At 38.1% G+C, this 15,741-nt stretch overlaps 2 protein-coding genes across 3 annotated transcripts in view; both read right to left on the reverse strand.

Annotated features, from left to right (window-relative positions):
• DYNC2LI1 (dynein cytoplasmic 2 light intermediate chain 1) overlaps positions 1–6,844 on the reverse strand; it is a 32,198-nt gene extending 25,354 nt beyond the window's left edge. For both annotated transcript variants that reach the window (XM_045827814.1, XM_045827813.1), the window contains exons 1-4: positions 6,733–6,844; positions 4,717–4,834; positions 2,911–2,945; positions 527–596 (exon numbers count right to left, since the gene is read on the reverse strand). In XM_045827814.1, coding sequence (XP_045683770.1) covers positions 527–596; positions 2,911–2,945; positions 4,717–4,834; positions 6,733–6,740 — 231 coding nt within the window. In that variant the 5' untranslated portion in view covers positions 6,741–6,844. The remainder of the gene's footprint in view (positions 1–526; positions 597–2,910; positions 2,946–4,716; positions 4,835–6,732) is intronic.
• Positions 6,845–12,470: 5,626 nt separating this feature from the next.
• The window catches only part of PLEKHH2 (pleckstrin homology, MyTH4 and FERM domain containing H2), a 98,599-nt gene continuing 95,328 nt past the window's right edge, over positions 12,471–15,741 (reverse strand). The window contains exon 30 of the mRNA XM_045828780.1: positions 12,471–14,613. Coding sequence (XP_045684736.1) covers positions 14,428–14,613 — 186 coding nt within the window. The 3' untranslated portion in view covers positions 12,471–14,427. The remainder of the gene's footprint in view (positions 14,614–15,741) is intronic.

Consider the following 15,741-nt stretch of genomic DNA (forward strand, 5'->3'; position numbering starts at 1 on the left):
CCCTGAACAATTTTTCATTTTCCTCTGAAGAGACACTAAAACAAGTGTAAGTAAGAATTATAATCAATTAGTACCTGTACTCTGAAATATTTTTACGAGCTTCAGGATATATTTGCTAGTAATTTGCATTATGAGCAGTATATTTTCATAAATATTCTGCAGGTCAAACATATTTTTAGAAGATCTTTGGGGGGGAGACAGGAGGTAATATATATCATTCTCATTTGAAAGAAGAAAAAGTCACACCAATACAATTCTTAAAATATGGCCTAAGTCCTTAAAATGAAGTCACAAAGTAATCTTATTCTAGCATTTGGAGACATAACAAATGAAAAGGCTAACATATTTTCAGTTCTGGTTAGTTTCATATACGCTGAGCGGCACTTGAAGTTTAAAAGCACATAGCTATGAAGTGTGCAGCTGGATATATTTGTTGATTGCAGCTAAGATGGAAAATGTAAAGCGAAGTCAGCGTCACTGCTTCTCCAGCTGTGGACACAGCAACATCACTTAGAAAGACACTCACTGTGTTATGGCCTTTTGCTCTTCTTCCATAGGTATATTCCAAAGCCAAGGTTGGTTTTGGTGGCTCATCCCTGTACAATAAAGACAAACAGCATTGTCACTATTTTCTGAAGCTATCTTCTTACCTGATTCATTTTTGCTTCTTCTTAAAACTTTAATCCATTAGTGGAGAAGTTACCTTGCTTAGTAACATTGACGTAAAATGATTTAAAAATCATATAAAAATCATCAAGCCTTCAAAAAACCATCTTAATGGATTTCTGTGGCAGCTGCAGAGGTGAATAATGGCACCTGCACGACCCCGAGAGACGATGTTAGGGCAGGGGAGATGGCAGCGGGAGATCTTGCTGATGGCTGTGTTAGGGCGTGGGCCTTCTGCATCCAGGCCATAAGACATGAGGTTCATGCTCAGCCTTGTATGGGAGCGGGGAATCTAATGACTAGCAATTTAATGAAGACATCAGTGGAGACTTACACTCAGTTTTCTCTCTTAAATCACAGCTCAAACACAAGCATCACTTACCTAGTGAGAGCTACACACAAATGACATGCGTAAGCCCTAAAAATTGACAAATAATTTGAAAAATATTACAGTGACTTGATGAATCATTTACATTACAGCTTACGTTGTTTGGTAAGCAGCTTTATGGTATTGTATTATATATTTATTTACTTTTTTATTGTAGTAGAGACACATAACAGAAATGGATAATCTTAGCCATTTTTAAGTGCACGGTTCAGTGATGTTAAGTGTATTCACACTGTTGTGCAGCCAAACTTCGGAACTTTTCATCTTACAAAACCGAAACCCCAAACCCATTAAACAGCTCACCACTTTCTCCCCGCTCCAGCCCCTGGTGAGCACCCTTCTATTTTCTATAAACCTGCCTCCTCTAGAAACCTCATATACGGCATTATACAGTATTTGTTTTTCTGTGACTAGCATATTTCATTTAGCATTTGTCCTCAAGTTTCATTCATGCTGTAGATATGATAGGATTTTGCTCCTTTTTAAGGCTGAATAATATTTGTATTTATCTATTTTTAATTTGCAAAACAAAAAATAATTTTAAATTTGTGATTTATATATTTATGTTTATTGAATATTTTTATATTATCTCTGCATGTATCTTTCATACATATATAGAATGATGTTTGGTTTTACTTCCTGAAAAATAAAAATTTCCTTTATGAGCTCTGCCTGGGGTGGCTCAGCAGATTGAGCACTGTTCTGTGAACCAAAGGGTCGCTGGTTCAATTACCAGTCAGGGCATGTGCCTGGGTTGGAGGTCAGGTCCCCAGTTGGGGACGTGTGAGAGGCAACTACACATGATATTTCTCTCCCTCTCTTTCTCCCTCCCTTCCTCTCTCTCTAAAAATAAATAAATAAAATCTTTAAAAAATTTTTTCTTTATGAAAAAATGCGGTTTTTAAGACAAAATTGATAAACTATGATATTTAACCTACAATTTGAAGAATTGTCTTTTTTCTAAGTAGACTATCAAGGAACTGAAATTCCTCATTCTCATTCAATTTAGTGTTTCCTCCTGGGCTGAGGCTGTGCCAGGTGAGGGGTGAGCCGTTTGTGATGGGAAGCGCACCCAGCCTGCGCAGGGCCGTGATTCCTGGGGTGGGAGGGCGATGCAGGTGTCACGGTGGGCATTTCTTCCAAAAAGCAATTTTGCTGATAAAAGAAACTATGCAAAACTAGGATTCTTTCATTTGTATTCTTTAATATATTTTTCAAATGAATGCTGTTTCTTTAATGTGAACTTAAGACCAAATTCCATCTCTTGATGTTTTTGGAAAAGTTGTAAGAAAGGCACTGGAATAAAGGGAACAGAGAAATAGCTTCCAAAATTGGTTGGAGGCTTTCCTTATCAACTTCCTGCAACACCTACCAATTATAATCCTAAATTTTAATCTGATGTCATGCTTCAACAGCACAGAAGGTTAAGAAGTACATATGAGAAATGGTAAAATGTGCACTTTGAGGACCAACATTGTGCTTCAAAATTGTATCCATGAGTAATTTAAAGATTATGACTAACATTCAAATAATCAAGGACTAGATAGAATAAAAATAATTTCTCTATCACAGAAGCATAGCCAAAAAGAAAGTAAGTACTAGCAAAGGCTGTGTAGTTAATTAATTTCTCCACTGATAAAAAAATCCAGTATTGATATTATGGAATTTTTGGTTTGTTTGTTGTTGGTTTTATATTCAAGAATCTCTTAAAGGCCATACTAAGGGTTCACTAAAAATTAAATTATTTTGTTTGGGCCTCAAAACTGTTCTCCTTCCATATGTCTTTTAGGATCTAACGTGCCCTATGCACCCAGAGTAAGCAAAAAACATAGTCTAAAGTTTAACGTAACACTTACCTGTCAAGACACCTTAGAATAATAGTAGTCTTTCCCTGGAAATTCAAAAAAGCAATATTGTGTTAATGTCATCCATATGTAAAATTTTACAAATTGTTCATAGTTGTGGCCCAAAATAGCTTTTTAATCACTTGAATGATAAATTACCTGGAAACTAAAAACTTTCAGAATTGTCCCTAAGTTTGATAAGTAGAAAAAGTTAACTGTCAACTTCCCATCACAGTGTTACTACACTGCTATTATTATAATTACAAAGCCCCTCAGATGACAAATACTAGCAAATCATACCTCACTTTAGTGGTCAACTTGGCAGCTGTCTTACACTTTCTCTCTACTCATCAGTGCTAATTACTGGTTACGCGAATATTAGTATCTTCTAAAACATCTGAATTCCAATTGTTGAAGCAGAAATAAAGACAAAAGATAACATACAAATAAAGGACATGTTGCCAATATTTTCAAAGTAAGCAATCCCGATGCTGGGTTAGAGTATTTTTGTGTTTTAATTCTAGAGGACATACTTATTCTAATCATTTTTAGGACTACACACATAAATTATTTTCATAAAAGTAATTAAAAATACAGACTGTAAAAAAGGGCCCAATCGAATCAAATGAAGAACACAAACAATAGCGTGAATGAAAGACAGATCTCAAGCTCAACCTTAGTGAATAGGGTGATGTGTAACTAAATTTTTCTGCACAAGAGCAAAAGCTCAGCATGTAGAAAAAGAGAAGCTGGCAGACCTGCTCCAGTCTATTGTAGTTAAACAAAACCTCAACATTTCTGTTCCATCCTCAGAATTGCACATCAGAATAATTTTAGTTGAGAGTTACTAAGAGCATGACAGACAATCCATGACTGGTATGAAGTCCCTGACATAGAAGACACAGATGCATGAAATGAAGATAAAGCTCAAACAGATACTCAGGGAGATACGGTGGTTGCCATTAACTATTTGAAGGGCAACTTTACAATATGTGAAGATTTAATAAGTAGAAGAGGAATCAGATTTATTCCTATAGTTTTACAGGTAAGAATTAGGACCCAAGGGTAATAGAAGTTAACAGTGAAACAAAGGAAGTTTTCTACTAACCAGGAATTAACAAATATTGAAACAGGCTGCAGTTGTGGAAGAAATATTCAAACCTAAACAATACAACCACTGATTGCAGTGGCCCTTAACCTTTTTGGGAGGTGCTCGTATCCTGGGAAAAACCTAATTTTCTAGAAAAATGTACTGATGCACAATCATACACAATTTTATATACATTTCTAGGGACTTTGCTGGCCCCAAGAAGTACCTCCACAGTCCCTAGGGTAAGAATCCTTATTGTACAAGACTAGAATAACTCCATGTTTCCTTCAGTTTCTGTGACCCTAGTTAAGTGAAAGTTAAATGTATCATAACCTATATAGTTCATGTTTTTATTATCTATATGCGCATTTCAGTTGTAAAAGTGACTTATGAATGTGACCATCACATTGGCATTTATGGTACTTCTGTGCAAATGGGAAGAGATGACTCCTCTGGGCAGTCTAATTAGGAACAAGTGCCCCTTCCTCCAAGCTGCCGTGGCCCAGCGCATGACAGGTGTTCAGGCTGATGTAAGTACCCACTCACCCATGAGCAGGACACCCTCATATGGGGCACAACCAGCTCCAAAGTAACCAGCAGGCTGGAGATTCATTATAGGGTTAGAGTGGTAGTATCCAGATTTTTATCAAGGTATTAATATAAATTTTACCACTGGTTGTTACATCATCACAATACTCAGAAAAAAAAGTTGGAAAAAAACATATTACCCCATTTTTACTGCCAATGAAGAAAACAGATTTTTCTCCAATTTCCACACCATCACCTTCATTTCCATTACTTCCCCGTTTTTCCACTTCAGCTTTTGCAATTTCCCAGAGAGTTTCACTAAATAAGAGGCAGAAAAACAAAGTTCAGAGAAGCAAGAAGAATCCTTTCCTATATTTATTTCCAGCTCAGAGAAATTTTATTTCAGTTAAATTTTTAAAACCAATCAACATTATTTTCTGGGGGACAATGAACTGGTATAGCTTCTGAGGATCAGTCATTTTCTTTGTGCTGTTTCATCAAAGAAAGCTGAAACTAGTACTCAGAACCTTCATCTCCAGGATTTGAAGGTTTCTTATTCTGGGCCTTCCAGTCAACTTTGAAAGCTGGATGCGTTAGATTCCGAGACACATGTGAATGTACAACTTTGGGATATGTACAACTTGAGAAACAACATCTAGGAAAATGGGGGGATATGGAAACCAGTGTACCAAATAATCTCTGCTCCCTCAGCTATTTCTATTTTTTAAATATTATATTTTGGCTCAAGATTCCCCTATTCCCCCCCCCCCCCATTTTTAATAGAGAAAATATAAAGGAAAAAGTCACCCAAAATCACATTTTGAAAATCATTCTTTCGTTCCTATCACTGCACACATATATAATTTTACACAAATAAGATTATATCCTTTCTAACTTAAAGCCTACATGAAAAATGGAGTATTGAACTAAAAAAGTATGAGCAAGATCGGATGTGTTGTAAAGCTAAATCTGCTACTTTCTATGTATGCCAACTTGGGCAAATTTCTAATTTCTCTAGGTCCTTCATTCCTTCAACAAGTATTTATTGGGCGCCTAATATATGCAAGCTTCTGTACTAGTCCCTAGGCTCACCTCTGTTTCTTCATCTTCAAAATGCCAAAAAAAGACCCAAAACACTAACCTTATAAGATCGTCATGATTGATTATTAAAATGTATCATTTAGTTTAGGGCTTGGCCTATACATAATTACCTAAAATAATTGAGTGCTTATAATAATTATTATTCAAGAACCAAGGATGAAGAAAGGGGCTATTGAAATCCAAAATTGGTGTCTCTAAATATGTGCACTAAAATCCACACACTTTTAAAGCCAGGAACTCAGTCCAGGCCTGTGCGCTCTTATTTACATACTTGGTTAGCTGCTGTCCAAGTTATCGAAGAGAGGAGAGAGCGAGGTGCTGCAAGCAGTTATGCCACTGGTGGAAATTTATGCCTATAGCCAGAACTTTATAATTGTAACCAATTATACGGTGATGGGAAGGTGACAATTTTTTTGCACTAGGATTCATAGGCTCCTTAGAGATCATACTGCCGATCCACAGGGCGAGAAAACCCGATTTCCCCTGAACTTCAGGAACCCTGTCTCCCTTCTGTTCCTGTAAGTTGTTCAAAGAAGGTTTAGGCATGGCCTTGGGAACAGGTAATTAAAATTGGCATCATAGACTTAAAGAGCTAAAATGTATTAGATGTCAATATCGCCTCCTCCACCACCCGCCTCTTTTAAACGTGATCTTAAACTTCCCAGTGCTCTCCCAAGTTTCCCCTCGTTTACCACTGTTGTGACCTCTGCACCAGGAGGGGAGGTCCCTAAGGAAGTGGCTTTGTGGTGTAGTTCGCCGCCCTAAACCCCTGCTCCATTCCCTGGCCTGCAAGAAACTTTTATTGAGTAAGTAAATGGTTGGAGTTGAACGCTGTTTCAAAATCTCTTTTCTACTTTGGGAACTTTTCTACCCACTTTCGTCAGAATCCGCACTCGTAAAAAGAGTAGTTCCTACGGGTCTTTGACCACCTAGTCAGGAGTTGCAAGCAGGAAAGACCTACAATTTTTTTCCACCAACTGGCCTCGCGTGGGCTCTTCTCCCGTAATATACCCCTAGTGGCCTCTCCCTCCCTCCCCTTTCCATGCTAGGGTGGGAAAGAGGGGAGGCTATTGAGGAGAGCGTAAACCCTGGGCAAGCAAAGATGCAGGGGATACCTGGGCATCCTGGCTCTGCAGCCTCCTGGTCCGAGATCCGCGTAGGGACCAGTTTAGAGCTACACCGCAAGCTCAGACCTGGGCCTGGGAACGCAGGCTCTTCGGTTGCCATGGGAGCAACGTCACAGGCTGAGTTGCGTGTGAAAGAAGGGCTTTATGGGAAATGTAGTTTTCAGAGGTTTTTTCCCTCCCCCAAATGTCAAGCTCTGCCTCATCCTCCAGAATGTGAGAGAGCGAAGTGACACGGTAACAAACCCTTTGACTGAGAATCGCTCGACTGCAAGTGTTCTTTTATTTAAAAAAAAAACTTCTACTGAGTACGGAATATATGCCAAGATTCTCCTGTCTCGCTCGTCCCACCCCCACCCCCCGCCCGCCTCTCTCTTCCCACTCCCCCATTTACTTTTGTTTCTCTAATAGCGATAATTTGGAATTGGAGAGTGAGGCAATCTCCTGAGCTGTTTTGTGGTGATTTACTAATGGCAAAGAATATTCTGATTTTAGTATTTCCCAACTTTCTGCTTGTTTAGTTATTTCAGGTTGTATGCAACAGCACATCATTTATTAATAAATTAATAAAGAAAATGCATCTATCTCCACAATACTTCAGTTGCTTCACCTCCAAATCAATAACGAATACTAAGTTACTACTATGTGCAAGACTGTGCTACACAGAATAAGATGAAGAGATGAGACAGAGAAGATCCTTACCCTTGAGGAAGACAAACAATGCTAATTATAATAACCCAAAGTAAGCCAGTGATATAAACTATTGCAGAGAGGTATCAAATGTTACATAAGAACAAGTGACTAATTATGCCCAATGGTGAAACATTCATGGCAGTGACGGTATTTGATCTGTCTTGAATGCTGAGTGGATCCAGGCTTTCCAGCTCATGATGCCCTGGATATTTGAAGGAAATATTCCTCCACCCTTCTGCCAGCTGGCTTGGTTTCCATGGTGTAATGTCCAGGAACATGGACTTTAGAGTGAGATAGATGTGGATATAAATCCTGACTCAGCCACACTGGCTCAGTTGCCACATTGCCACAAGGGGTAAATTACTCAGTTTCTCTGAGCCTTAATTTCCAATCTTGCAGAGCAGGGGAAAATGATGAGTTTATAACTTTTAATGTATGTAATATATTATATATAAATGTATGAAAACATTAAAAATATATAAAAACATATACCTGACACACTGTAAGTGCATAAAGCTTGTTATTTTTATGTGTTAAGCTGCTGATCAGCAACTTTGAACAAGGAAATAAAAGAATCACATTCTTGGAAATGAAGCAAGCGTTTGGGAGAGAGAGAAAAAAAAGGCAATCACTTCAGATAAAATCTTCCAGGACAAAATCCTCCTAACACCTAGGTGCATTCTGGAGACAGAAAACTCAAAGAAGGAATGTAATGGGAGTGGAGTTCAGTGGGAAAAGGATGATTGCAAAGGAGGTCGATACATCTATCATCGAATCTGCATCTATTAGTGTATCCTGGGGGTAGCCAGCCTATAAGCTCACAAACTAATGTGGAACTTTGGAATCCCTTTGCATGTTAGTTAGGAAGCCCTATTGATCTGGATAATAATAGCAGCTAACATTTTGCCAAGTGCTTGCTATGCACTAGTCACAGGACAGAACTTTACAGCTATAATTGTTTGGGTAACTGGTGAGGAGGAGAGTGAAGATTATCTGGCTGAGCCCTGCTCACCAGCATTGACTCAGTTGATTCAGCTGATCCGATTGAGCATTGATTTCCCTTTTTTGCTCTTATGCCTCCTGAGGTTTTATACTTGGCCGAAGTGATATTTCTTGGTAGTTGAAAATTTTTCTTAAAGTAAAAATATACAAAATTTGAACCCCCCTACTAGATAACCCCAAGAAGACTCAAGATTTCAACAGTGGTGATGGAGGGGGAGGCAATTTTACGCTGCTTGCTGGATGGAATGAGTAACAGTGCAGAATGATAAAGTGTGCAGGCTATAAAGAAGTGTGCAGACAATTTATACCGCTTGCTGGATGGAATGAGCAACAATGCAGAATGATGAAGAAGTGTGCAGAATGATATTTGCTGATTCAGCCCAAACTGTGAATAGTTTGGGGTGGAAATCTATGAAGTTTCTGGTGGGGCTAAGGTGGGAGAGCAAACTGGACAGGTAGATTAGGCTACAGTGAAGGATCTTGCAGTCTGGATTTTTCTATGCTGATTGTAAGAAACCAAAAAAAATTTTAAATAGGGGTGTGCCATAATTAGACCTGAATTTCAATGGGATAATTTTTTGTAGCTGTGTGAAGGATGTTTTGGAGCCTGGACGTCCATATGGAGGCCATTAACAATAGCCCAGAAAGTGACAGTCAGATTTTTTACATTTTCCGATTGTTTTCAAAGTTACATAAGCTTATTGTAGAAAAAATAGTGCACAGAAGAAATGGAGAGGGTAAATACACAAATCCTAGAAGTAATAAGTATTAAATATTTTGGTGTATTTCATTCTAATCTCTTTTTCTTAAGAGTTGAAATTTTACTGTAAAGTTAATTAACACTCTGATTTGAACATGTATTTCCTCATGTCAAAAAAACCCAGGGTAAGTATAACTTTTATAACTGCATAATACTCCACTACATAGATTTTTAAAAAATAATAGACTTAAGTGTTCTCCTAATATTGAGAGTTTGAGGTGGTTCAGAGTAAACACCTAACATGAGTTGGGCTAATCAGGGCCCTTCTCTAGGAGTTTCAAACTAGAAATGGGAAAATCAAGTCATTCCCCCTCTGGAGGAGACTGGCATATTTTCTCCCAAATGAAGAAGGTATTTGGTAGCGAGAACATGAAGAGTAATGTTCTCAGACACAGAGTAATATGAAGAGAAAGTACTGGCACATGCCTCGTGGTTCTGGTTGTCCTTGAGGCTCATCTGTGTCTTCATCTTTCTTATGACCTGGTTGTCCTGTGCTCTCTCTCTGAGACATCCTGGTACCCATGCGGTGAATTTTTTTCTTGTTTGTCTGTTAGTTTGAGTTAAATTTGGGAATTTACAACAATATAGAGTGCTATTATACAATAGTTGCTAGACGGCAGAAAGTGGGGCTCAGGGAAAGGGAGAAAAGTCAATGTTTCTCTCTCAGGTGACTGATGAGTTGATGGCCCTGTTAACCAATTGTTGGGGGCCCAGAGCAGGAGAACCAGGTTTAGAGGGCATGATGAGTTTCAGACACCATCCAATAGACAGACTATTTGGAGTCCATTGAATGTGGTAGTTAGGAGGTCAATGGAACCTATGTAAAGGAGTTTCAGTATTGTCAGTGGGACGTTACATTAGCATTGATGATATCACATCCCAGGGAAAAAATAACCTTATAATCTATGCATTATCCAGAAGTTAATCACTGTCCTTAATGCTCCCTCCTGCCTCCTCCAGTCCTTGGCAACCACCTTCCTACTTCTGTTTCTGTGATGTTGGCTACTTCAGATATTTCATATGAATGGAATCACAGAGTGTCTGACTTTTTGCAACTTATTTCTCTTAGCATAATGTCCTTAGGGTTCATCCGTGTTGTAACATGTGACAGGATTTCCTACCTCATTTTTAAAAACTTGTTTAAAGATGAAATTCTTAATTTTTTATAAATCATGCATTAATAGAATTTTCTTAAGGCTGCACAATATTCCATTGTATGTATAGACCATATTTTCTTTATCCATTTATCTGTTGATGGACTTTTGTGTGGCTTCTACCTCCTGGCTACTGTGAATAATGCCGTGATGAACATGGATGTGTGTACCTATCTCTTTGAGGCCTTGCTTTGACTTATTTTGGGTGAGTACCCAGAAGTAGGATTGCTGGGTCACATAGTCATTCTATTTTTAATTTTCTGAGGAACTTCCATACTGTTTTCCATCATGGCGACACCATTTTATATTCCCAACAGTAGGTACATGGGGGTTCCAACTTCTCTGCGTCCTTGTCAACACTTACTATTTTCTGTTTTGATAGTGACCATCCTGATAGGTGTAAGTTGATACCTCATCATGGTTTTGATTTGCATTTCCCTAATGATTAGTGATGTTAAGCATCTTTTCCTGTGCTTGTTGGTCACGTGTATATCTTCTTTGGAGAAATGCCTATTCAAGTCCTTTGCCCATTTTAAAATTGGGTTATTTTGGTGTTTGTTGTTGAATTATAAGTATTCTGAATATTAACCCATTATCAGATATAAGACTTGCAATTCTTTTCTCTCATCCTGCAGGTTGCCTTTTCATTTTTTTTATGTGCATAAGTTTTTAAGTTTGGTATAGTCCATTGTCTATATTTTGTTGCTTGTGCTTTAGAAGAGTCATCTGATTTTAATAAAGTCACCAATATAACCTAGCAACAGCTCCTTCAAGAAGAAATGCCACCCCCTTCCACCCCTCCCCACTACAATGATGAGAAGATTATATAGCAAAGTGCTAGAAGGAAGGACGCTCTGTATTCAAGTACTGTGGTGCACATTTGGATCTGTTTTGGAGTTATTTGGTAGCAGATATTGCCCTAGTAAGAGCTTTTGTTTCTTGCCTAATAATGGAACCCAAAGTACTTAGAGCATGCAATGAAGATTTTTGGATTGATGTCGACTGTACATATGCCTCCAGAATTGTTGGGATTGAGTTTAATTTGGGTAAAATTAGAGTATGGAGCAAGTGTGTATCTCATTTCCTTACCTTAGCCTCTGCCCAGGCCCACCCAACTCTTCACTATAGGACTGACCTTCGCTCTTAAGTGCCCAAGAAAAGCCTGAGTCTCGGTCCTGCTGAAATATCGATGACTCTTACTTCACTCAAAATATCTTTGTGTGAAATCTACATTACTTTGGAGTTTTAAAGTTACTTCTGTAGCAGTAAAATCCTTTTCTTCTTTTAATGAAAAGAGAATAGGGGAAGATGTGAGAGATCAATTTTAACACAAACTGTTTTGTGGAGAAAACTTTCTATTCCATTACTCCTGCCCTTCATTCCCCCCATTTCAGTCCCCACAATCCTGAAGCCCAGTTATCAGCCCAGAGAATGCACTAAGGGACTCCAAATTCTATGGCAGCTGGTGGGGCGAGGGGGCAGGTGCAGGGGGTGAAATGTATTCTTGGCATCCCAGGAACACTGGAAAGCTTTTTCTAGAGAAATATGGTTATTCATGGTGGTTGGTGCTTCAGGATTGTACTTCAGTACATTATGGGTTAAATGTGTTGTTCCAGGAAACTGACCACCATGGTTTTCTTTTTTATTATTAAAAATATTTCCAAACAACCAACTAATAAACACAATTTTAGAACAAAGACTCTTTATAAGTTGTGACTAACTTTTCTTGTAATTGAGAGTTATTCATTTCCAAGCAAAAGAAACAAATAAATAAATAAATAAAAATGAATTCATTTCCAAGCTATGGCCATAAATTACTTTAAGGACACACACACACACACACACACACACACACACACTCCAGATCCATTTACAATGCATTTTTAGAATACAGTCCATTTATCTCATCTGTATGAAATAAGTTCCCTTAAGGAGCTCCCTTATTATGAAATCATGGGAGAACCCCATGATTTATACATATTGTATATGTGTCAATATGCATACAGATGTATTAAAATTACAGTTTGCCCAAACAGCTTCCTTTTATATGGATAAAACAAAGCAACACTGAAGACAAAGCATGAATGCAAGAGAAAGAGGTAATAACTACCATTTTCGCTAGTAGTACACCTCAGCTTTGACAATGAAAACATTAGGTATCTCTTGAAGATTATTCAAAAGATAATGCTCAAAATGGGTTTTGTAAATCATTTATTATGATTGAAAGGGAAGGAAATGATAGGAGACAAATATTACAATTAAACATGTAACATTATTCTCTTGTAGCCAATCATAATAACATACTTTGAATTTTTTAAATGTCTCTATAAGTAATTTCCCAGAAAATAAAATTTTCACATCAGCTCCAGAAAATTGATTTACTTCCATCAAAATATTTTATCTCTGCTCTATCAAAAATTAATGCTGAGTCTAGGGTACTACAGTTTAAGCTAAGCCTTCATAACTTGTTTAAATTAGACTTTGGGGTTCTTACCAAATGGTGAACCAACTATTGCCTGAGAATAAAGTTCTCACACATAGTTAACCGCTCTGCCAAGCCTCTGGCTCACCAATGAATGATTTTTAAATGGTTTTCTGAGAATTTAGAAATTCTTCTGTAACCCAGCCAAAAAGCCTCCTGAGACTCATCCCAAACTGCTAACCAGTTTATTCTGCATACACAGTTAAGTGGTTGTGGGTCAAAAGATTTAGGAAAAATAGTAAATTGAAACAGATCGTATTTCTATGGGTATTTTTTTGTTGTTGTTGTTACCAAGAAAGCAACATCTTACTTGAGCAATGCATTCTTGGCTCTGCCCTTCCTGGTGATGCTAATATGTAACAGGCTTGGTGTGGGAACAGGGTGTTGCCGTCAGGGGGAAAGCAGAAAAGAAGAAAACATGAAGGCTCTGCCAACAAATCAACTCAGCAGCTAACATTTGTTTTCCAAATTGGTTAAAAAAATACCATACACAAAGTGATAAATACAGGTCCAAAAAATAAATATGCATATTCTGCACATAAATAAAATTAAGTATGCGAATGATTACCATTGCAATTAAACATTTTATCATTTTCATGTCTTATCACAGTTTCATATTTATCATGAATGTCAGTTACTTTGTTCTGGCACATACTAGAATGTACTGACCACTTATGAAACCTAGCAAAGTAGTATATTTCTAGGCCCTTTCAACTAAAATTTTACCTCCTTTGACAGAAATACTAGTTTTTCTTTTCTTTTAAATATATCTCTGGGAATTTATTTCCAAAGGACAATGAAAAAGGACTGTATGAGGCAAAGCTTTAAGAACCGTCTTGGTTTTCAAAGGCATTGTTATTTAACAAAGCAGGGTCAAGAGGACCCAGCACCAAATGCAATGAAATGGGGGCAACACTCCAGTACACTCAGGCTGTGCTGGCAACCAAGGAATATCGGAAATCACTGTCCTGTTTTAAATGTTACACTCCAGTGACCTGAAAAGGTGACAGGGTATGCTTCCTGATACCGCATAGGACATTCTTCTCCCTAACTCGCGGTTTTTCTCACAAGGATTATGAGGGCCGGAAGACTGACCGTGCGAGCTCTAAGAATGTGCTCGTAAACACCACCAGCAGCTGTTCCTCCTACTGAGTACTCTCTTTCCAAACACATTAATTCAAATACATTTAATTACAGTACTTAGTTTTTTGGCAGTGAGTATTTCCAAACAGTCCATTGGTTTGCCAAGCGAGAGTTTGGAATCTCCCTTTCTAAAGATTGCCAGAATATTTAGAAAATCCATATTGTATGATGTGTCTGATGACAAGGGGAGAAAAGACACAGAAAACAATGTCAAATTCTATCCCATTTAATTAATCCAGGAGAACATCAGTGTGTTTGCAAATTTTGTGTATAATGTTTTATTAGTTTTCATTTGAGTATTTATGAATCAAAAGCAAACAACTCCCATTATTTTTAAAGTCTAGAATTCTAGTATGTGGGGGCCATGTTGGCAGGATGTAAATAAACTTATTCGGAGCTGATGCAGCCATTGCTCAGAGGACAGGGAGTGAATGTGCACACCCCCAACGCTTTCAGAGTAAAGTGGGGCCTTTGGTCGGTCTGCTGCTGGAGAGAAGGGGCTGGCTCCCCACCGTCCTGCTCTGGGGTCCCTGGTTCCTGGCTGAGAGCAGTGCTGGAGCAGAGAGGTGGTGGAATGCAGCCTTCTGCTGATGGAAGTTGTTTATGTAACTGGCGATCAGAAGAGTGATCTCAAGAATCTAAAACAAGAAGAACAGAATTGTTATGGCCCTGAGAAGTTCCAAAAGAAAGTAAGAGTGAGCCATGGGTGGTCTCTATTTGCCAGTGCCCAGGCTACCAGCTTTCCCTTCTAGGCCGATCAAACAGTGGAATACTTATATGTTCACCACCATCACGGTGAAATACCTATTGCCCAGTACTTAAACCAGTAGAAAGAGTGAGTCTTAAAACACAGTCAAATTTAGTGGCAATATTAGAAAATGTGTCAGTGGTACAACTCTGTCTCAAAGCCACATTTGTGAATATATGAATTAAGAAGGACCTGGAGGGTGTTATGCTGAGTGAAGTAAGTCGGAGAAAGACAAATACCTTATGATTTTACTTACGTGCAGAATGAAAAAACCAAAACAAACAAAACAGAAACAGACTCAGGTACAGAGAACAAAGTGATGACTGCCAGATGGGAGTGTGGGGGCTGGGAGGGAGAAGAAGGTAAAGGGGATCGAGAGGCACAAATGTCTAGTTACAAATACGTCACGGGGATGTAATGTACAGTGTAGGGAACACAGTCAATAATATTGTAATAAGTTTACATGGTGGCAGATGGTTGCTAGACTTATCACGGTGATCACTTCATAAGGTGAAAAGGTATCGGGTCACTGTGCTGTACACTTGAAACTCACATGGTGTGGCATGTCAAGTCTACTTTAATCACATAAGAAAAAGAAGTTCACTGCTATTTAAACTGGAGTACTGAGTGTGCGCTGGTCCTCTGTACATCTTCCTTCACTTGAGCATAGATTTAATAAGAAAGATATCTGTCATCTTTTAAAAAACCTTCAGATACTAAAAAAGTAAACCCTTCTGGTTGACAATTTTAAGTTAAAGTTATAGAAAAAATCAATTTCTTATTCTTTTGACAAAAGTTGGAATTACACATTAGAATGGAAAGTTATTGCTTTTAGTTGCAGACAGAAAAATTACAGTTTGCTAAAAACAGTAAAGAAACAAGTAAGTTTTAATTATAAAACCTTAATTTCCCCACTAATGGGTCCATAGGTGAATTACTCCAAGTAAACAAAATAATGTGTATAAAGTACCTGACAACAACTTTCAGTAAGGCCACTTATTTTGAACCTTCTGTAGAA

Source organism: Phyllostomus hastatus, unplaced genomic scaffold (genome assembly GCF_019186645.2).
Source record: "Phyllostomus hastatus isolate PE091 unplaced genomic scaffold, TTU_PhHast_1.1 phas_scaffold_78, whole genome shotgun sequence".
NCBI lineage: Eukaryota > Metazoa > Chordata > Mammalia > Chiroptera > Phyllostomidae > Phyllostomus > Phyllostomus hastatus.